General features: G+C 39.8%; 2 protein-coding genes across 2 annotated transcripts; one reads left to right on the forward strand and one right to left on the reverse strand.

Annotated features, from left to right (window-relative positions):
- Nucleotides 1-2,545: 2,545 nt before the first annotated feature.
- On the forward strand, nt 2,546-3,016 carry LOC308088965 (polyubiquitin-like; the record flags this gene model as incomplete). Its single annotated transcript, XM_080433546.1, has 1 exon — nt 2,546-3,016. One exon carries the CDS (start codon nt 2,546-2,548, stop codon nt 3,014-3,016), a length of 471 nt encoding a protein of 156 aa, XP_080289672.1.
- Nucleotides 3,017-4,667: 1,651 nt separating this feature from the next.
- Nucleotides 4,668-20,785, reverse strand: rab3c (RAB3C, member RAS oncogene family). Its single transcript, XM_080433956.1, has 5 exons — nt 20,606-20,785; nt 17,749-17,973; nt 13,120-13,238; nt 7,934-8,058; nt 4,668-6,831 (listed from the first exon to the last, which is right to left on the reverse strand). The coding sequence occupies exons 1-5, from the start codon at nt 20,621-20,623 to the stop codon at nt 6,641-6,643; spliced, it is 678 nt and encodes a 225-aa protein (XP_080290082.1). The 5' UTR covers nt 20,624-20,785; the 3' UTR covers nt 4,668-6,640.
- Between the last annotated feature and the right edge of the window lie 2,268 nt (nt 20,786-23,053).

A 23,053-nucleotide genomic window follows, 5' to 3' on the forward strand; every position in this document is an offset into this window, starting at 1 on the left:
GAAGGCTGGGCACCTCTAGTGCCCACTCTCCCCCCAAAAGTGCCCACTCTTCTTGGAAGACTGGGCACCTCAAGTGCCCACTCTTCTCACCCAAAGTGCCTACTCTTCCTGGTGCCAACTCTTCTCTAGTGCCCAATCTTTCAACAAAAACAAAAAAAATCACACCCTGTGTAAAGTGGGCGGTGTCTTGCTAGCTAATCACAATACTGAATGGAGTCAACCAATCATGGACAAAAGATCATATTGAAACACTCTTTATGATGGACGAAACCATAACTTGAAAAAAACAAATTTATGTTTTTTTTCAAGTTATGGTTTCTTATATAGGGCTATGCACATGTGTCATGTGACACTGGCCAATCACAGTCCTGAATAGATTGTGATTGGCCAATCACGGTGCAGGATAATTGTACAAATTTCCAAACTTCACTTTTAGGGGCGGTTTCACTGCCCAAGATATTTGTAAATTTTTCCAAATCTCACTTATAGGGGCGGTTTCACCGCCCAAAAATGGTGCCCAGATTCCCCTTAAATGGTCCCCTAACCTAGCCGAGACTGTGATCGAGTCTCTGAATACCCCATTACCTTTTAAATACCCCATTTTGCCCCTGGTGTGCGGGAGAGTCCAGGGATTGGGGAGTAGTGGTGTAAAGTAACAAAGTACATTTACTCAAGTTCTGTACTAGTAGTATTTTTGGGCGGTGAAACCGCCCCTATAAGTGAGGTTTGGATATTTGTACAACAAATCCTGCGCTGTGATTGGCCAAAAATTACCCCGCCTAACCCTGCACCGTGATTGGCCAGTGTCACATGACACATGTGCATAGCCCTATATAAGAAACCATAACTTTAAAAAAAACCATAAATTTGTTTTTTTTAAAGTTATGGTTTCTTCCATCATAAAGAGTGTTTCAATACATGTATTTATTTTTTGTACATGATTGGTTGACTCCATTCAGTATTGTGATTAGCTAGCAAGTCACCGCCCACTTCACACAGGGTGTGATTTTTACTTTACTGGAGTATTTCCAATTTTCAGTACTTTTACTTCTATTCCACTACATCTGAGAGGCAAATATTATACCTTTACTCCACTGCAATTATTTGAAAACTTTAATTTATTGGTTACTTTGAAGATTTTCAAAACATACATTAACCACTTCAGCCCTAGGCTATATACTATACATTTCGGCCATTTGAAAATAACCGATCTATAAGCTCACAATGCCATGCATTGTGAGCTTGTAGATCTGCTATTTTCAAAAGATTTTCATAAATTTGAAATGCGACATTCTGCATAATGAGTACTTTCTACTTTTGGTATTTTAAGTACATTTTGGTGCCAATAATGTTGTATACTTAAGTCAACTTTGAATTCCGGACTTTTACTTGTAACAGAGTATTTCTACATTGCAGTATTGACATTGATACTTGTGCTTTTAATGAGTATTATTACAATTATGTGAATCATGCTATGGCCTTTGCAGTCACCAGCGAATTAAATAGCAATCGCGGAGTTTGATTGTTATGTTATTCTCGAATCTTCTATTATTATGTCACATTTCAGCTCGCATGTTTCAAGAAAGGAAACCGAAACAACGAGTCACTACATTACAGGAGGAAAACGAATCTTAAACTATGAGGTGGGACAGTCGCTCATCAGCTGTTCAAAACACAGCTGAGCTGAAGATTATAAACATTGCTGGCTTGTGCGACACGACACCAAGAGCATTACTTGAAACCAACAGCTGGAAGATTGTCTGACTCTTCACCTAGACTGCCGTTCACCTGGTCCTCTCCTGCTCATCAAAGACATCTAACTGAACGGATCTAAAAATAAAAAGGTAAAACATTCATTTTAACTTTTTCCCCTCATAATTAAAGGTAGGGTAAAGTGATATGTCTTGGTTAAAAGTGTTAAGCGCTATATTCTGATAGTAATCATTGCTATAGATTTATGTTCAGTGGGGACCTCTTTACTAAACAGAAAATGAATTATCATTAATACATCATTAGTCTACCGTACATAAAGAAATGATCAGACACAATTGGAACTGGAACACTCAGTACGTTTTAACAGCGGGCGACTCTCGGGCGATCGTCGGCGACATCGTCCAAAAGATACAGAAAATCCATCTTTCATCGCCCACTTCGCCCTATCGCCAGTAGTCGCCGGCTCTCATAGACATATAATGCACTTCCGGAAAATACTATCCTGATCGCCCGCTGTTAAAACGTACTGTGATAGATTGTAGCTGACGACAAATGGATACTCTCCTCTGATTGGATTGAATTGGCAACCCAACTGAAAATGTTGTTCATTAACATTTATTAATTGTTTATTAAAGAGCTGGAGAGATTGGGAAACCTGTTAAAAACTATCAAAATATAGAGCTTAGACCTTTTATTTTTATTTTTTAGAAAAAAGCGTTTTGTTTTAACTAAAAATATCACTTGAATGTAAATATTTATTTTAGTAAATACAGGAAAACCATGGCAGGTTAACATAATATGAATTATTTTTCAATTTGTATAGACTATCACCATGGAGGTCAAAATAACAATGCTGAATGGGGAGTCGAAGTCCCTGGTGGTGCAGCCTGGCGCTACAGTGGGGTCACTGAAAACCCTCATCAGCCAGCAGTTTGGAGTGTCCATCCAGAGGCAGAGGCTGTCCTACAACAATGGCCATAGGATGGGTCTAGATGACGATTCAAACCCTTTGAGCTCCTATGGTTTGGAGTCTGGATCACAGGTCTGCATGGTGATAACTGAACCGATTCCAATCCAGGTGTTCTTGAAAAATGTAAATGGCCTGACAAGTACCTATGATATCGCACCTGGTGAGACTGTACAAGAGTTCAAGCGCAAGGTTCAAAATAAGGAGGGCGTTCCTATGGCCCAACAAAGGCTGATTCATGAAGGCAAGCAGATGGATGATGGCCGAAACCTGGATTACTACGATGTCAGAAGTGGAAGCAACATCCAGCTGACTCTAAGACTAAGAGGAGGCTGAGAACACTTTCAAACGAGAAATATATATCATTCCATGTTAATTCATTACAGATAAAGGACCACATAATTATTCATCTAATTTTATTTTTTGTTACAATCACATTTGTCTTAAAAATGTAATAATGTATTGGCAAACAATAAAAGCAAAATGAGATGGTTCCAATAACAGAGCCTATTCCTTAAAAAGGGGGTGGGGGAGGGGTACTACTTTAGCATAAGATTAAATGTTATTTGGAATTCTGGGCAGATCTTCCCTTTTACCTGAGAAACATATTTGATATTAAGCCACATAGAGCTATATCATATAGCATGGTCCTTTTTCCTCAAAAATATTATGTTATGACTCATGAAACTTTTGTTATGGCCTCTTTATAAAGTAATCCAGTAATTCAATACTGCAGTATTGAATTTGTAAGTTTATGTTCATTCATACACTGACCAACAGCAGCCTTCATTTTGTTAGACAGTACCCAACATTACCCAGTCTCTCCACAAGGTGGTATACTCTCTCCAAAAATAAAACTAGATCCTTGGGTTCTGAATGTTGGTAGGCTAAGCAGAGGTTCTCAACCTGTGGGTCGAGACCCCCAGGGGGTCCCCACATTATTTTGGGTGGGTCCCCAGATGACAGTGAAGTGACAATTTCAGGACTTTTAAGACCTTTTTAATACCTAAAAAAAAGAGACCATTACTGCATCAAAAGTAATCAAAACACGTATATAATTTGACAACCTAATTGTCAAATTATATAAGAAGGAGGCAAACATTGTGAAAATAGCCGATCTGCAAGCTCACAACGCCTCGCATTGATATTTTTTTACTAAAACTAATGCCTCAACTCCTACAATTCCAAGTGCTTATCAGGATGGGGGGTCCCCAGTTCAAATATGATTATTTGGGGGGGTCGCGGTCTGAAAAGGTTGAGAACCACTGGGCTACCGTGTAGGTAGGTAATCATAGGAGTCTAATAACCATAGAATCCCCCTTGTGGTGATCCAAATATTGCATCATGAGAAGGCATGAGACCAAACAGTCACCCATGAATACAATTCCTTTTATTTCCTATCATCTCAAAAACATACTTTTTACATCGCTCGCACTCTAAGATACAAATAATATATCTGCTTCTACATTAAGTCATAGTTTTATACGAGATGTCACCAGAGCGACTGTTTTGGCTTCTTAATAGCCACATTACAATATGTATTCAACTAATACATGTTGCTCTGAATCTTGACTTGAGATCAGTACAACGTCATTTCATGGCTATTAGCATCAAATAATTAGATCACAAACGTGCACGTGTGCACGCGTATTAAGCACGTGTGCACACATGCGCACACATACAAGGGTCTTAGAAATAAAGTTGAGATGTATCCCTTATTTTGAATTACATCAGTACAGCATATGGCATTGACTAATTTATTTCCCTGACTATCTTTCACAACAACACTGCATTTTGACATGATAATACAAGTGTACCAACAACCAACAGTTAGCGGGAACAGCATACAGTACATGAATACATCTGTATAAAAGATATACACAAACAATACACCATACATTTATGTTACTGTATGTGATCACCATTACACACACACACACACACACACACACACACACACACACACACACACACACACACACACACACACACACACACACACACACACACACACACACACACACAAAGCACACACACACAAAGCACAAAGCACAAAGCACACACTCTTTGTAGAGAATGCACATCTTGTGCAGTGCCATTCCGTCCAATATCAGCATTTAACCTCACTCATCTACTGCAGATGTAGCTATTGGGGATAGGAGTGACTATGTACAGGACTTAATTCATAAAATATTGCACTTATTGGCCCATTGCATTTCACAGCAAGTGCTATGACAATGCTCTTAAATCTGTAACATAGATGGATATATATACACAATCTTAGAATATAAACACATAGATAAGTCAGTATTGACTTCATGCAATTTTTTGGAGCTTTCAATTACCTACCCTAAAAACAACTGACAATGCAAAAAGAAGAGCTTATGTATTTTGGCACAAGTGTGTTCTGTGAGGTGGTGCTCTAAGAAACCTGTGGGCTCTCTGGCTTTTAAAATAGGCTATGACACTATGTGAACATTGTTTTTATATATATGATTAAGATTACGGTACTACATGTGGGTTAGTGAGCCCAGATGCAAGGTGATGCCTATCATGTCTCCTAAGCATAATTTTTGTTTATGTATATTTTTAAATTTCATATCAGGAACATGAAATATTGACATGCGACTCAGTGCTTTAAAAAATTTAAAACTGCATCTGAGGATATGGCTGTTTATTCCATGCCACAGGTGATCATTAGTGTCCTACACTTATCACATTCACTACACTGTGCCATAGCTGCATGACGCACCTTCTCTGGAAAAATGTGTGGTCTGGTTAGTATGATGATATGGGGGGGGTGGCTGGTGGCATGAGGTTACAATAAAACGGATGACTCTTTTGGATAAGGCTTAGTACTAGAGGGCCTGGGTAAACCAGCACAAATGATTGACTTTTTTGGCAGCATGCTTATCTCATCGCACTATAAAGGGTCATCTTTAGAGGCTATAAGCACAAATTACTATTTGTTTTTTAAGGTTTACGGATACACTCGTCAGAGGAATCGCACATCTACAGACGGTAAAACACATGTTACAGGACCCACATCAACAATGTGTATATTCGATTCATTCCAAAACTATACATGACAAAGGAACTAACGGAGGCCGTGTTGGAGATGCTAAAAGGCCACTTTTTTATCCAAGGTAGATGATTTTTAAGGTAACAAAAATGCATACACTTATGGACTCATAAATAGAACAGTCATACCCATGCAAACTCACACATAATTCGTTACACAGCCACACCATACCCACACATTCATCGAACAAGCACGCTGCATAAGAGAAAGCCACTATATATCCTATACAGTGCACTAAATCATATATATTTGGCAGCTTTGGGAGATAAAATATACCTATAAAAGGAAAATACATCCTGTACAGACTAAATAAAAATATTTGAACTAAATTAAAGCACTGACTGACAAATTCTACGCTCCTTTTTATTATTATTCAAAGACTTAAAGTTGTCTAGGACTATGTACTAAAAATTTAAATTTGTCCAGCATTATCAAGGATACTTAGTTTACAAGCCTATTAAGTTGCAGAATAATTAGATGACTTGTAGGTCTCTAACGGTATTTTAGATGTACTGTAATATTACACATTTTACAACACCAGTGTACTGTATGTCTGTCCGCCCGTTTGTGTTTTTACGTAATTGTTTGTGATATAACATGATGAAATCTTGTGAGATAGATAATATATCAGAACATTGTAAGACTACTGCTAAAGTAGTTGTCAATTCTAAGTCCAGAGAGAGCAGCACTAAATACAAAATAATTACCATCCACCAATATCACTCCTGATCGAACCTAAACCCGTTGCTGAACATTGAGTCGGATGTTTATTTGAATCAGGGTTGGATAGTGCCACTGAAAAACAAAAACGCACACAGCACACTCTCCCACACCCGGCAAGATTAGAGCTGCACTCCCTTTGCCCCTGAAATTGACCACTAACAGTTGCATCCGGGCTGCTGGAGAGGTGGAGCGCTGTCTGTCAGCTTGGCAGTGGGGGCGCCCGTGGTAACCGCTGGATCCGTGTCCAGGCTCTCTGACATCTTGTCGCAAATTAGGTCAACAAGGCGCTCAAATGTCTGCTTCACGTTGACGTTATCCTTGGCACTCGTCTCAAAGAACTCAAAGCCTGGATTAGAAGGTTACGATGAACAAAAGAAACAGCCATGAGATGTACAGTATATATAGCCTTGATCACGAGCACAGTATATATTCACAGGACATTTTCTGCAAAGCCTTTGACAGTTACTGTTCTGTGCTGTGTCTGAGCACAGGTTGCGGGCACAGTTGTAATGAAGAAGTTTTGATGCTTTATTTTGAAATGTAATCTAAATATTTTCTCTTTCAGTAAGGTCATTAAGGCCAAAACCAACAGGCTGTCAAACAGTTTTTTTCCAAAGGCTGTGAAAGTGCTGCTGGACTCGCATGCGCGCGCGCAACCACGTGCACGCACACGCACACACACATGAACAATTTGTGTGAGTTGTTATTGTCTATTTTATATATTATATATTTTATCTTATCTTAATTTATCTTTCTACTATATGCATTATGGATGTCCTTCTTATGAATTTTGACAGGTGACTATGGACTGAACTGACTGACCTATTGAACAGACTAAGGGTTTTATTGCTCGAGCAGTGTTTTATATTTTATATTTATCCTTTTTTCTCTTTGTTGCTGATGCTGTTGTTATGGATGTACCAAACAACATTTCGCTGTATGTCGATCATGCAATGACAAATAAACATCTTATCTTATCTTATCTTAACTGAGGAAAACAGGCGCCTTTGTCCTGCATGTCATTTTACACATTACACATTAAACTTCACCAATATTTTGACCAAATCCACACAGTGGCCATTTTGCTCCCCTTTGATCGCGATGCAAACAGCAGAGGGCGCAATCGAGACAAGACAAAAAAAAGAAGAAAATACAGGATCTTTGTAAGAGAATTGATTAAAAAAATATTTTTTTGAGTCATTTGCTACTGTATTGAAAAGAGGTTAAGAAAACACAGTATCATAAAAATAAAATAAAAGAGAAGCAATTACTGGATTTGTATCAGAGAAATAATTTAAAAAAAGATTTTTCGATTTTTGTCTGGAAAACATGTTGCAATTAAAAAATCTTGAAAAATCGTATCGTGAACCTAGTATCGTGATTCGAATCGTATCGTGAGTTGAGTGAATCGTTACATGCCTAGATGAACTTGGGAAAGAAGTTCTTACCCAGCTGCTCTGCCAGCAGCCTTCCACTGTCCACTGACACCACTCTCTCCTCCTCCATATCACATTTATTCCCAGCCAGCACCACCTGTGCATTGTCCCAGGAGTAGGTTTTTATCTGGGTCGACCTGCATGCGGTGAGATAACAAGAATAACAAAAGAGTCTATGTCTTTCAATTCAATTATGGTTACAGTATGTTTTTTGTATGAATGACTTAAAGTTTACATTTCTTAATCAGCCATGAGAAAGACTTCATGGTCATAACACTAACAGGAAGATTAAGCAAGCATTTTTGTGGCCAACTCCCTTAAACCCATAGAATGAGTATCAAAAAGGTGTAATGCAGTACACTATCCAACTATCCAGCACTGGGATACAGTGTTAAACAAACATACATAAACACACAAATGCTCAGACACAAACAAGCAAACACTCAAAAAATCACCTTAAAGGATCATAGCGTCAACATGTCATTGTCTCTTCACAGTTTGGACCATATATCGTACATAAGCAGATCCATAGACCATTTTCCTGCTTTGTTTTATAACGTTGCTCTAAAAGGAGGCAGAGAACCTCCTATATAGTACCATGGTTCTCAGCGTCTGGTCCAGGGTCCAACAGGGGTCCAAAATTGACCCTTATGGGTCTGTAACTCTGAGAATGTACAAATGGAAACAAATGGACCGGCCAAATGGACCCTTCCATTTGATTCCATTTGTAAGCTACATTTAGGCTTCTATACGTTAAAATAACACGGAGGATTTTACAGCCTAGATTGGGGTCCCAGAGATTTGATCGGGGATATTTGCATAGTAACAAGAGCTCCAACAATCAGAGAAGTAGTGAGGTATTTATCTACCAATTAAACATGTTTTTCTTACAAATAGATTCATTGCATACAGACGTGTGGCTTCTACGGGAACATATAGCATCGTTTTACAGCAAGGACCCACATATTCTACATTGGATTGTTACGTTCTTTCAGCTGATAATAAAACTCTCTATGGAGCAAATGAAGGGGACATTTACTTCCAGAATCTCACTGTTGAGGTCTACGGTATGGGGTCTGATCGGAATGAAACCTTGCCCAGATTTGGATTCATATTTCATCCAGTAGATTAGATGACTGACGTCATAGATGACTAGTGTTACAGGATGGCCACGCCCACATGACGTCCGAGATCCACATTGGAGCCATGCCGTTCCCATGTGTATTTTAAAGGGTCTACACCATGAATTTCATTATTTTTTTTGGTTTTTAGTATTTTTTGGGCTCCCCAGTGTCTCTTGTACCCCAAAAAATATTTTTTTTTAACATTCAGTCATTCATTCTCATTTCAGAGATTTTCAGAATGGGCGTGTCTGAACAGGCCATTTCAGAATGGCAATGCAAGTGATGTCACTTGCATTGCCATTGCATTGAAGCTGGCCAGACAGAATTGCTCAGTAGCCCCCCCCTGCCCAAGAGGACGTTTTGGTATTGCAGCTGAAAGTGCTGTATAAGCCAGAGACAATTGACTTGGGATGAGTATATCTGAGTGATGATTTAGGCTCAAACCTTTTGAAAAAGGTTTGAGGGACATACACCATATGATATTAAATATCAAATATATTTTTTAAATTCATGGTGTAGATCCTTTAAGATCCACATAATAATTTTAGATTTTCTCCAAAAACATTACCGATCTTGCTTGAATAATTGAGTCAGTACTTCCTAAACATCACTGCATAGTTAATACTGTAATTTATTGACATTTGAATTTCATTGTAAATCAATATTTTCTCCAGGGACTATTTTCGTCAAACATTTTTCTAATCTATCTGTACTAAATGCTTTATTTTTAGATTTAGCATTTGTCACTAAAATGTTTACATTTAAAATTTTCTCCTAAATCATTCAAACATTACCGTACTTGCTTGAATAATTGAGTCAATACTGGCTAAACACCTTTGCACAGTTAATAAGTCGTTGGCTTATCTTTTCTCCAGGGACTATTTTCTGTATTGGATTATCTATAGAAAGCAAGTCTGAAGTCTCTGCACGTTGATTTTCATACCATTCTGAAATGAATGGAATCCAAACAAACCACATTATACTTTGGAAAACGGTTGACAGTAATACCAAAGTATACCGTAAGTCAACATGCCACACCACCAATATGGTCCTTTAATCACATGAACACATGCTTTCGAACATTCAGCAGAAATAGCAGATCTACAAGCCCACTGCGCATCACAGCGCGATCGGTTGCGATCTTGTAGACTAGAGCTAGCTATTTAGAGAGTAGAGTAGAGCGAAAGAAAAAAAAAAGTAGGGGCCTAGTATAGAGCCCCAGGGGACTCCAGTCAATGAAGTATATATAGGGTGGTTAAGTACTTCTGTGTTGAGACATAACCTCCACAACACAATTCTGAAGAAAGCAGTTGGGGAATGTATCCTTCCCGTGGTGGTGCAGTCTGAAAGTAGGACACCCAACACACAACCAGCTCAACACAGGACAGAGAGAGAATCTACTGTACGAGAGAGAGAGAAAGCTGTGTGATCTTGGCACTCACTCCCTCTCTCTGTCCCAATCTGACTTGTTAGAGCGGTTTAGACGTGGGTCATTTCACATCCACTTGCTGATAATATTCACTCTGACAGACAACCGAGTCAAAGGCAGCTGCTGCCCGCTCTGAGCTGGTGTCTGTATCAGAGTTTATGGAGTTACGGTATCCAAATCAAAGTAACTAGTCCACACCCGCGGATGTGTGCACCCTTTTGGAGAGGAGCGCTGCTCATTTGATGAACCTGGCTGTGTCTGATATCCAAAGCACTCCTCCGCTCATAAAACTCTCTAAGCTCTGTAAGTGGTCCACCCACCTTCCGGCTGGGTTATGGGAGCACGACCGCGGCTACAGATCCTCCTACCGCAACCGTGACAACAGAGCCCATAGCCCGTGGCAAGACATCCAAATAAACTGCTTCAATTTTGTTAAAGTGAAAAATGGCCTTGGTCACTCTCTTCATGCCAATGGTCAATCCCTTTGTGCAAGTTCATATTGATGTTTAAACCACTGAGGAGAAAACTCCAGACAGACAGAATGGCAAAGGTTTCCTCATTTTATAGTAGGAAAGGATGGACAAGTTACAAAACTAACTTCACTTGTTTACACTTCACCAGTTTGCATTTGAAAACTAAAATTACTATATTTGCCAACAACGATTTGAAAAAATAAAGGAATTAATAGTAGAAAATAAGATGAAGACAAAAGGTATCTGCGATGACAAGTAGCCTACTTGTAATATAGCTTAGTATTTGTATAGTGTAGTTTAGCATAGGCCCTATATATACTTTCCAATCAGAGGCAATAGCCTTCTCATCTCTTCTGGCTAGGTGCCTTATCCTTTTTAATTGGAAATCAACAGCACCTCCATCTCATATACACTGGGTTAGGACGTTATGTCTCACCTTATGCTGGAGAGGTTGAAATACATCATACGTGAGAAAAAGAGAATTTGCCTCTAGTAGTCTGGGATAACACCCCCCCCCGCCCCACACCCCCACAACACACTGAGGTATCTCATAAATATCTTACTTTACTTTGTTTTAATTTAACCGCATTTAACTGTATTTTATTTCACTCTTATCTGTTATTCTGTTATCGTATGTTTCAACCTAGGTATGTGGTGTTTGTTTCTGTTTGCTTCTGTCTTTGTATGTATATATGTGTTGAAAATGCTAATAAAAACTGTCTGAATAATATTTTACATTTGTATTACATTCAGTCTGTCTGTGATTCTTTTTTCCTATTTTGGTAGGTTGTCACAGGCAGGAAATGGACACGTCACATAGCTTATGCAGGCACAGTCGGGGAAGGAGCTGTTGCCATGGAGACCCTTTTTTTCTGCATCCCTCTCATAAAGAACAAGGGGAAACAGAAAGTGGAATTAACCACTTGAACCCCAGCATCCCTATTCTGGGGGGGGGGGACTTTTTCCAAAAATAGGCTATCTACAAGGACACGAGTCGCGTTGCGACGCGTTGTGAGTGTGTAGGTACTGTAGATCGGCTAATTTTGGCAAAGAGATTTGGTGTAGATGGAAAAAAGCAGTTCCAAGTACAGTTGCAACTACGGTCCGTTTTTACTAAGATTAGAGGGTTTAAAGGGTTAAAGCCCACGGCAAAGACAAAAGAAAGATTCCAGTTATGTAAAGGAAAAAGAGCAATATCAGTTGCATGACAATTTCAATATCATGCAACTGATAGAAAGGTACAAACTTTTTTACTTTAGCTTAGTAACTCTAAGCTGGCCATTGTAGTCCCACAATGGAGAACAAGCATGAATACAGACTGATATTTACAAGACATCTGTGAACATTACAAAAAGATATGTTTAGTGCAATGTCAGTATCTCTCTGTATCTAAGGAGCTTATCCAAAAGTAATGCCTTCTGAAATATTTCCTATCCAACATGCCTTTTTCTGTGTACCCATAATTCCCTTGGGCTGACTGTGGAAGATAACAGTGTGGTGTAAATAGACTACTGAGATTTCAAACACCTGCAGAGAGCCAGGGGCAAGGTCTTCAGCAAGATGCAGATGGAAATAACTATCTACTGTATGCTATACAGTACCAGTAACAGTTGATAACTTCATCTGTTAATAAGTATGTGTAAAACACTTTGTAATTTTTGTTTGGAAATGTATAATATAAATATAAAGGGTATTATTATTTAATTATTTATTTTATATGCAAAATATCAAATCAATTTATCATGGTTTCTCTCTTTCACAGTATTTTCCCTGTTAGAGCTCTGTCTGTCTGTCTGTCTGTCTGTCTGTCTGTCTGTCTGTCTGTCTGTCTGTCTGTCTGTCTGTCTGTCTGTCTGTCTGTCTGTCTGTCTGTCTGTCTCTCTCTCTCGTATAAAATAAATATATTGTACACAAATTCGAACCCAGAAACCAGATGTCTGTCTCTGATTAAATGGAACCTTACCATTCTTATTTCTAGACAAATGTTTCTGTTCATTTGATAAATTCAATGTTACCTTGACTGTGACGAGGGGTTGGGGGATACGCCACACACAAAACAACATCAAAAGGACAATGGCAGAAAATAACTACACGCAACTGTCAATACAAATCAATCAAGACCATTTGAGCTGAGATCCCCAGCATAGCGCATTGCAACCAAGATGGACTCACCAGTCCTGTACGGCACCAAAGGACTCCTCATTGGTGATGTCATACATAAGGATGAAGCCCATGGCCCCACGGTAGTAGGCAGTGGTGATAGTCCTGTAGCGTTCCTGTCCAGCCGTGTCCTAAACACAGAAAGCATAACCCAACAAAATAGGCATTCATTTAAGGCTAAAATATGATAATGATAATAATAAATCACCCCCACCTATTATGTCATTTGCAATATTTTACTTCAGGATGGCTACATTTCTAAGACATTCTGTGTACATTTCAGAAGCGTAAGGCACAATAACAATGAGCACAGGTAATTGGTATGCCTAATGAGATGTCAATAATAATCATTCAACTAGAAATGAATCATTCAAATGTTTGATCACTCCCCATGAATCTGGCTAATCCGACCTCAGCATGGGCAGCCGCAGATCACTGTGTGTGTGTGTGTGTGTGTGTGTGTGTGTGTGTGTGTGTGTGTGTGTGTGTGTGTGTGTGTGTGTGTGTGTGTGTGTGTGTGTGTGTGGCAGTGTCCAGTTGATGGCAATGTCAGCTAAATGTTAGCAACAGCAGAACAGCCTTGGAGTACAGCTGTACTGTACATGGTACACACAGGCAGCAATTCTTAGTATTTTTCCACAGTGATTTACTCTTGTCAGTCTGAATAAGGCTGTAATAGTGTTCTTGTTATAGCCAGAGGACATCTCTGACCTTCACTCCACACACAGACACAGCTCACAGCCTGTCCATTACACAGAACAGCTGGGGCTATCTACTATAACATCCGAACACGTACATGTATCTTTGCACATGTATCGATTTCTGCACAAGTCACCTGATTCTTTGACCACTGCCTTTTCTCTTGTCTGATTCCTAAGGATGTCATTTAGGCATCCATCCACACATTTCATTAGCCCATCAATTCATGGCCAAGTGCTTGACAATAACCTTTGCTTCTCCAAGCTATTTTGGTGACAAGCTATGCTTGTTCTCAGTTAAAACGACTGGGCAGGAGAGAAGAAAAACCAGCTGACTCTAGTAAATACGAACCCTCCTAGAGAGCTTCGCTCGTAGTCTGCAGTTCACCAGAAATCAATCCAAGAAGCTGACTGCCTTCAGTGGAATGCTAACGTGAGTGGACGCTGACAATAGTCGGAACTATGTGTCACTCATGGATTTACGCCTTAAACCATTATGAGTATCATTTTACAATATCTACTGTAAGCCCAATACTGTGCTGAAGTCACCTCAGTCTCAAACTAGGAAAACTGTGCTGCATTGTACTGGTGTTGTAGTTCATATATTTCACAAAAGACGTAGAGTGCAACACACACAAGCCACAAGGACACTAACCATCACTCTAAAAGGCCACTTACTGTAATGTTTATCTCTTTGCACCTAATTAAGTAAGACAGAGCAGGGATGCGAATCTTGTTTGTGTTTGAATATGCTTGCCTTTGCCAATGGCACAAACACATTACTCCAATTAGTCTGTCAATTGATTGTTAGTAGTACCGTCTACTGCTTTTTCACATTCTGTTGAATTGCTTGATCTTTCATCTATGATTATGAACCAACAAAATGTCTGGACAAGACAACAATTATTATGGCAGCAAATAACACCTCTACAGTACAGTGGAGAGAATTTGGTACTGTATAGAAAAGGAATGTATGGATGGATAGATGTAGATAAGATTTATAGATGAGTTGTATATATATTCATGTAATCTCTCAAGAACAGCTTCTGCACTGCGTTGGAATCTGTCGGGGAGGTTCGTCATAACGAGTGCGCATTCAGATCAGGAAGTAGGCCGCGCTTTACCCAATCACATGTAGTGGGCGGGATTCACATGTCCGTCGATCTTTCCCCCTCGAAACAAACCGAAACTAATTTAACAATAGCGTCCGCGGAGCAGACAAAACCACGGAAATATATTCACATTTTAACTTACTCTTTCATCATAGAAACAAGTGGGCTTATAACCAAAACGATCCATGTTCTCTGGGAGAAGTGGTGTTAGTGTTCCGTGTAGAAATATTGTTAGTGGGAATGAAAACATAGTCGCACCAACCGGAAGTGATGCGCTGAAGGCGCATCACAAACACCGGTTTCCTTGTGCTCTGGTGTTACGTTATCGTCCGCCCAGAGCCAACAGACATAGAACAAACAGCAGAGGGCGCTGTTTTTCATTTTCAGTTGGCGATGGGTTCCCAGATTGATATTCATGTAGATAGACAGACAGACAGGCAGGCAGGCAGGCGGGCAGGCATGTAGGTAGGTAGATGGATGGCGAGGGGGAGGGGCAATGAAACCTCAGAGGTGTTATGGCAATAACTAATTAAACAATCGCCTGCATTTTTCAGTCTCCCACAGGCACACTTTTACATTTTGTAGTAAGTGTTGTTGCTTCTGTGCTGTCCACCTGCTGTGAGCCAAGCTTACACTTACTCTCCTCCTGTCAGTAATGGTGAAGTCTCCATCTGTCTCTGTTCTTGTACAGCAGAATGTTTGGCAACAGGAGGGAGAAAACACTACAACAATTCTTCAGCGAATGATGCACAACACTACCATCCAAGTCCCATCTTTTCAACGTTGCCGCTGTCAAATATAATGAAAAATACTTTCAGTATGAAAAATGAAAATGGCTCAATTGGATCTAAATTCTGTTAAGTGAAATCACACCTGGATATCACACCTGGTCGGATCCATAGAAACGTAACCACTTTATCCCTGGCGTCCCTATTTTGGGCATGTCATACACACAGACAAATAATGGTTCTTAAATAGTTCTTTAAAAGGCTATTTGGTTCCACAAAGAACCATCAACTACTAAAGAACCATTTGATCTAGTGAATGGTTCTTCATGTTCCTCATCTAGTTCTAGAGAACCTTTTTTATCAAAGTTCTTTGAGGAACCTTTGAACTCTTAAACCATGTCTTAATAGGCAGACATTTATCGAAAATAGCAGATCTACAAGCTCACAATGCGTTGCAGTGCGACGCGTTGTGAGCGATAAACACATTTCAGCCAGTTTATACGGTTTAAGGGGTTTGGGCAGCCTGGCACCACCCCCTGAATCGCTAGCCTCGCATTCAGGGTCTGGTGACGCTGTCGAAGGCGGGCTTTTCTCGGTTGAAAATCTGTACGACGAATCGGGATCAGGATAATCCAGTATGAACCAATCGCCAAAGAGTCCATCTTTGGCCACGCCCCCATCTCAGAAAACGGCTGCACTGAGAGGGCTTTCAGACTGAATAATGGAGTGAAACGAAATGAAAATTCAGGCTGAGTGTCAGGCTAGGGTTTGGGTTCTTTATAGAACCATTCAAATAAATGGTCTGAAAGGTTCTCTCTGGAACCAAAAATGGTTATTGTATGGCATCACTCTGAAGAACCAGTTTTGGTTCCAGTTGGCACCTTTATTTTTCTGTGTGTAATAGGCAAAAATATCTGATCTACAAGCTACAACAGGTCGCAATGTGAGCTTGTAGATCTGATATATTTGAACAATACAATTTAGATTCTTTTTTTTTGCCATTGTTCCAAAAGGACTTTCCCAAAAAGGTTAAACACGGGAGAATGACAAGTTCCAATTATTATTATTATAAGAAGAATCTCTTTTATACGAGGAGAGGTAGAAGGCACTTAATGTCTGCCCAAGAGTACAACCATTGTGTCACAGCCTGTCACTGTATTTGATACATATTGATCAACTGTGAGGTACACGTGGAGTGAAGGAGATACGGACAGGGAGGTCTCAGCAGGGACTGGTAGACTAATTGTATTTTACAGACAGAGGTCACTCTGTTCGAAGGGAGAGGAAGACGGGGGCAGAGTTTCCTTGAAGAGTCCTTTTTCCATTTACAGCGTCAGTAAAATCAAAGGGGCGGCCAACGTCGAGTGTCGCTGCATGCACTGAATTTTGAGTGTTAATTTAACACTGAGACTGCACAAATGTAACCAAATGGACCCTCACGGGTCCATTTGGTTACATTTGTACAGTCTCAGAGTTACAAATGGACAAATTAACCAGACAGACGAACTCTGTATTCAAACATAAAATGCTCTCTGATTGTATTGGGAATGGTGGGAATGCATGCATGACTGGCAAGACAACGTAGAGACCCTGGATGTCAATACAATTAATTGAATGGGATGTTGTTGTGTAGACTGTCAGGGCATTGTGGAAGTAAGGACAGTTTTATTTGGATTACATCTCAAATGTAATGAAGAGCGCCTAGGTCAACTTCCGTGTTGTTTCTGTGCCTCTGAGTGCTTTCTACAAAAGCGCTTTTTATACCATAGGTATACATGACTTCACAGATGTATGGCAGTGTTCCGGAGATGTCAAAAATAGACTGAAAGAAGAGATGCTGTATATTGAGTTTCTTCATGTTGTTAAGATGCAAAAAGCGCAGTAAGTTAACATTTGATTTTGGTCTGTCAAGCACACAGAAGTTTTTTGCTCAACTGCTATCCCAACAATTTCAACTTTAATCTCTTTTCATCCTCTTCTACGTGACCAGTTGTTTCAGCAATCAAACATTTTAGTGCATGTTTGCTAGAATGTTAATACTCTATTCTTATTAATAATTCCTAATACATCTATAAATGTTTACAACACTTTGGTACCACATACCCAAATCTGCAGCTTGATTCTCTTTTCGTTCTTGTAGACGGTTTTCACTTTGAAGTCGATGCCCACAGTGCTGACAAAGGCTGACGTGAAGGCGTCGTCTGCATAGCGGAACAGGAATGACGTTTTGCCAACACTGCTGTTGCCAATGATCAGCAACTTAAACATGTAGTCAAAATTCTGGTCCCCTCCCTCCCCCTTCCCTTTCACATCCTGAGTGGCAGCCATCTGGAAAAAGAAGAACAGGAGATTCACTCACTGGTTACCAATTGATTTATCCATAGGGGTGAGAGAGAGTGTGAGTTGTTTTCTGGGAATCAGAATGTTCTTGGTTTGATCACTACTACACCTGACTTAATGAGCAAGACACTTACAGCAAGACTACTAACTGCTCCCGATGAGCAGGTTGGTGCCTTGCACGGCTGCCTCTGATGTTAGTATGTGAATGTGTGTGAAATGAATGAATGTGACACATGCACCATAAAGTTCTTTGGAAAAGGTACTTCATAAATGCAGACCGAGAGAGAGAGAGAGAGAGAGAGAGAGAGAGAGAGAGAGAGAGAGAGAGAGAGAGAGAGAGAGAGAGAGAGAGAGAGAGAGAGAGAGAGAGAAAGAGAGAGAGAAAGTACACAGGCTTCTTGTAGCCTACTTAGCTTAGACCAGAAGTGACAGAAGGCTGTGTCAGGTAATCCAGCATAGCCATAGACACAGATTTAATTGGGAGTTGTGCCAATACTAGACAGCAGTGGTTTTAAATGCAACAAATATTCTAATGATTATTTTTGTAATATTTTTTTGCAGAAGAATAAGTTCAATTCTAAATGAATGATGTCTACCAATTGAAAAATAAGATACATTATACAGACATTTGGATTATTGTTGAAGCTATTTTACAATTAACAAACAAAACATTTTGGTGCTATGATCAGTTGTAATTTGTATAGCTGTTGAGCAATAAAATAAGACAGTGATATGTTTGTCAGTGGAACAGTAATTCCTATTTGATATGGGTAATGTTTGGCTACCACCGAAATCAGCATCATCTGATGTCCTGATCCGAAACACCTTTTCAACCCACAACAAAATACAGCAGTGGTTCTCAAAGTGGGGTCCGGGGACCCCCAGGTGTCCTTAAAGGGGTTTCAGGGGGTCTCCAGAAAGATTAGTTAATACTACCACTTTAACTCTATTTTATGCTTCCTATTCAAAAATAGCAGATCTACAAGCTCACAGAGTCACATAGCAACCCTTTCTGCTAAAAACAAATCTGGTAAAAAATAGTGACAATGGAGTCCCTGACACAAGATCTTCTCAGATGGGGGTCCGTGGCCAAATATATCAATTTAGGGGTCCTTGACATGAAAATGTTTGAGAACCAGTACAGTACAGTATAGGCCTATAGTAGCCTACGCTGTTTCCACATCACAACTTCCGTTTACTGGCACATAATGAAATGGATCGCGGATTTGCAAATGGACTCTGAAACAGGAATTTCCGTCAGTAATTCCACAAATCAACGCACGCCCTAAAGAGGACAGGAGTACAAAAATACACTAGCATAAGATGATGAGTGCAGAATAGATATTCTTGCTCCAAGGTGAATGTTTCCCTGAGAAACACTGTGTGCTCATGTCGAATAGATTCTATTCTGTTAATTATTAAGGATAGTGAAATATCTATCCTGCACATCCTGCTCAATGTTACTGTTCGCATCTTGAAATGCCCTCATACAAAGAAGGCCAAATAGGTAAGCTACTGAACGGTATTAACAAGGACGCAGCTCTCTACAGAAGTGCAATGTTCGCATTTAAGGATATAACAAATGAAGCCACAATTCCAAGCAATCGACCTATATGAAATGAAACGACATGATGTAGCATTCAGCAGCTAATGCGAACGTACAAGCAATTCCATAATTCTGGGCATTCATGAGGTCATTTTATTTTTCTCTCTCAGAGAGAGAGAGAGAGAGAGGGAGAAAAAAATGACCTCCTGAATGTTAAACACAAAAAAAAATCACTGGTTTTGTAAAAGAATTCCATCAAATATAAAACAGATTGAGACTAGTAGTCTCTCTCTCTAATTCCCCCCCCCCCCCCCCCCCAATTTGATGGAATTCTTTCACAAAACCGGTGATAAATGTAACCATAACAAAATACAACGACGACGATATTATGTCAACCAACCTGTGCTGAGGGCCTCGGCGCTGCTCTTTGTGTTTTATTTCTACTTTGTGCAGGCGGTTGGTATTTCAGCACCTGGGAGCTGTCCCCTTTGCTCGGGATCTGGCACGGAGCGCGAGCGAAGAGTGCAAGCGCAAGAAGAGCATCTACTCTGACGTCAAAGACGAACAAGATGGGCGTTGTAGTTTTTTCCACGGCATCAACGCGGTCACCGCGGGCCCAGAATGATGACCGACAGGACTACATTGTTCAGCATGCAGCACTCACAACTGTCAACAGCTGTACGATAGGCTATGCTTTCGAAGGGCAGGAAAATTACTCCTTTTCCATGATCCTATTAAACGCAGGAGCATAATGAGCACTCCATAGAAACAACACAGAGTTATCTCTATCCATTTTAGGCCAGTAGGCTACACATTAACCATTCTCTTTAATCAGTCTATATAATGTGATAACTTTTAATAAAAGTTATCACATTATATAGACTGATTAAAGAGAATGGTTCTCCATCTTGTAAACACACGCACGCGCGCGCGCCATGCAGGCATGCACGCACGCGCGCGCGCGCGCGCACACACACACACACACACACACACACACACACACACACACACACACACACACACACACACACACACACTAGGCTACAAATCATGTTTGATGTTTATCTTACTTACCTTGCCATACAAATCCATTTATGCGTCAGTGTCAGTCAGTGATAGTCCAAATTCTAAACAAACTGTGTAGGTTAAGGCTATTCACACAAACATAAAGTAAAGGTCGTGGCCACAGCTGTAGCCTGTAATAAATTCCCACTAAAGAACCCTTCAGAAATTAATTATTTTGAGGAAGCAATAATAATGGCTTCTTCTCCTTTTGCGTCACCCTGGGATCTGGCTGCCATCCCCCGCCCAGAAATCAAGCTCCGCTCCAGAGAGCAGTGGCGCACGCACGCATGCACGCACGCATAGCACGCACGCACGCACCGCGCGCGCACACACACACACACACACACACACACACACACACACACACACACACACACACACACACACACACACACACACACACACACACGGCTGCTGAGCAAATAGAAGAGTGATGACGAGGAATATGATGGGACGTTCACTGGAAGCCAGTGGTGGAAAAAGTACTCACATGTTTTACTTAAGTAAGAGTATCAATAGGCCTACCTACTGTGATGTAGAAATACTCTGTTACAGGCAAAAGTCCGGAATTCAAAATGTACAAAATTATTGGTATCATTCAAAATGTACTTAAAGTACCAAAAGTAGAAAATACTCATTACATTATGCAGAATGTCCCATTTCACAGTTTCCAATAAAATCATTTGAAAATAGCAGATCTACAAGCTCACAATGCCTTGCAAAGCAAAGTATGTAATAGGTCTGAAGTGGTTAATGTAGGCTGTAGCTGTTCCAGAGTGGTTGAATTTTGTGGTATTTGATTTTTTATTTTTTCTGAAAATATGAAAAGTGAATATTGTTTATTTTTGGTAATATGCTATACTGTATTGTATGTGTATGGTGATATAGTGCCTTCTACTGTTCTCTGCATTGTGGCCTGCTGTAGCAGATATCACGTGACACCAATCACAGCAGCATTGGGTTCACATCTGTGAGCTATGGGTGCTGCTAATCAGAACAAACAGAGTTTCAGAGCTGTGAGGAGCTCTCATGTCTAGAAGAAAATATATAAAATAATAAAAAGTACTAACACTCCTGAATATAACTGGGCAGAAGGCGCACACGGTATGTCTTTTGTTATGTGTTATCTTTGTATAAATTGTCATCATTGTTGTTTGTTGTGTGTTTATGCAACTAAGAATTTATATTTCATTTGTTATGTGGACATTTCTTGGACATTTAAAAATAAGACAGCTTGACTGTCAACAAGGACATTCATAATTCATGTTTAATTCATTGTGGTTAAAAAATATAATTTGTTTTGTGTCATTTCATTTACAGTTTTTCACGTTGTCTCATCTTGGGAGAAATAAAAAGCCCTAGTGAACATCAGTTGGAGCGTGGTTTACTCTGCCTCAGAAAAAGACAGTTTAGGTTTAGGAGCAGTTATATAGGCCTATGTTTTACGAAGTAGTAACTAAAGTTTTCAAATAATTGTAGTGGAGTAAAAAGTAGCCTACAATATTTGCCTCTGATATGTAGTGGAGTAGAACTAAAAGTATTGAAAACGGGAAATACTCCAGTAAAGTATTACTCATTCAGTGCCAAAAATATTTCTGGCTATATCACCCCTGTGCCAAGGCCAAAAATACATTGTAAAAAAAAAGTGCTTAGGAGCCGAGATACAGCCTTTTTCAGTAAAAAGTTAAACAAGAAGTGAATGGAGCAGCAAATCTTCAAATCATCATATCTTGGGTTCTGAACCATTTTTTTCAAAAAAAAAAAAAAAAAAAAAAAAAAGAATTTTTTTTTTTTTTTTTTCATGACGTCTCAGACGTCATTGGCACTCTGGGCTTATGAAAAACGTGACGTCTGCGACGTCATTGGCACTCAATGAGTTGATACCTCATACTTAAGTACAGTATCATAACACCAGAGGCAGCTCCACAAATCATGTTCAACCCAGATTTGGCTCAACTAAGGGAATGAACTCGTTCTCATGCTATTCATAAAAAATGTGGAATGCCCTACCAAAAGGAGTAAAGGAGTGTAAAACCCTACTCACTTTCAAAACTGCCCTAAAGATACACCTTCAGGAGGCTGCAATTCGAAAATGGCCCCTGTCTAACCTACCCCCCCCCCCCTCTTTCATTTTCTTCTTTTGTATATTTTTCTGTTCTCTCGTCATACCAGTAACCTGAAAGCTGATTGTATGACATTCTGTATAGTAGTGTGTATATCTGTCTGTCTCTTATATGTCATTGTAGTGACTGTCTTGGGGCATAATTCACCACAGGCTCTTTAAGAGAGTGGGGGGGGGGGGTCTGATTAGAGACAATACTGAACAGGTGTGTGTGTGTTGTTGTGTTGTCAGTATGAGTGAGTGTGTGAAAAAAATGGGACACGTTGTTCTGCGTGCCCAAAGAGAGAAGTTACAGTACGTTCCTTCTTGCAATTCACATCATCATGATTTGTGTT

This window comes from Gymnoscopelus braueri, assembly GCF_963280865.1.
Source record: "Gymnoscopelus braueri genome assembly, chromosome: 7".
Taxonomy (NCBI): domain Eukaryota; kingdom Metazoa; phylum Chordata; class Actinopteri; order Myctophiformes; family Myctophidae; genus Gymnoscopelus; species Gymnoscopelus braueri.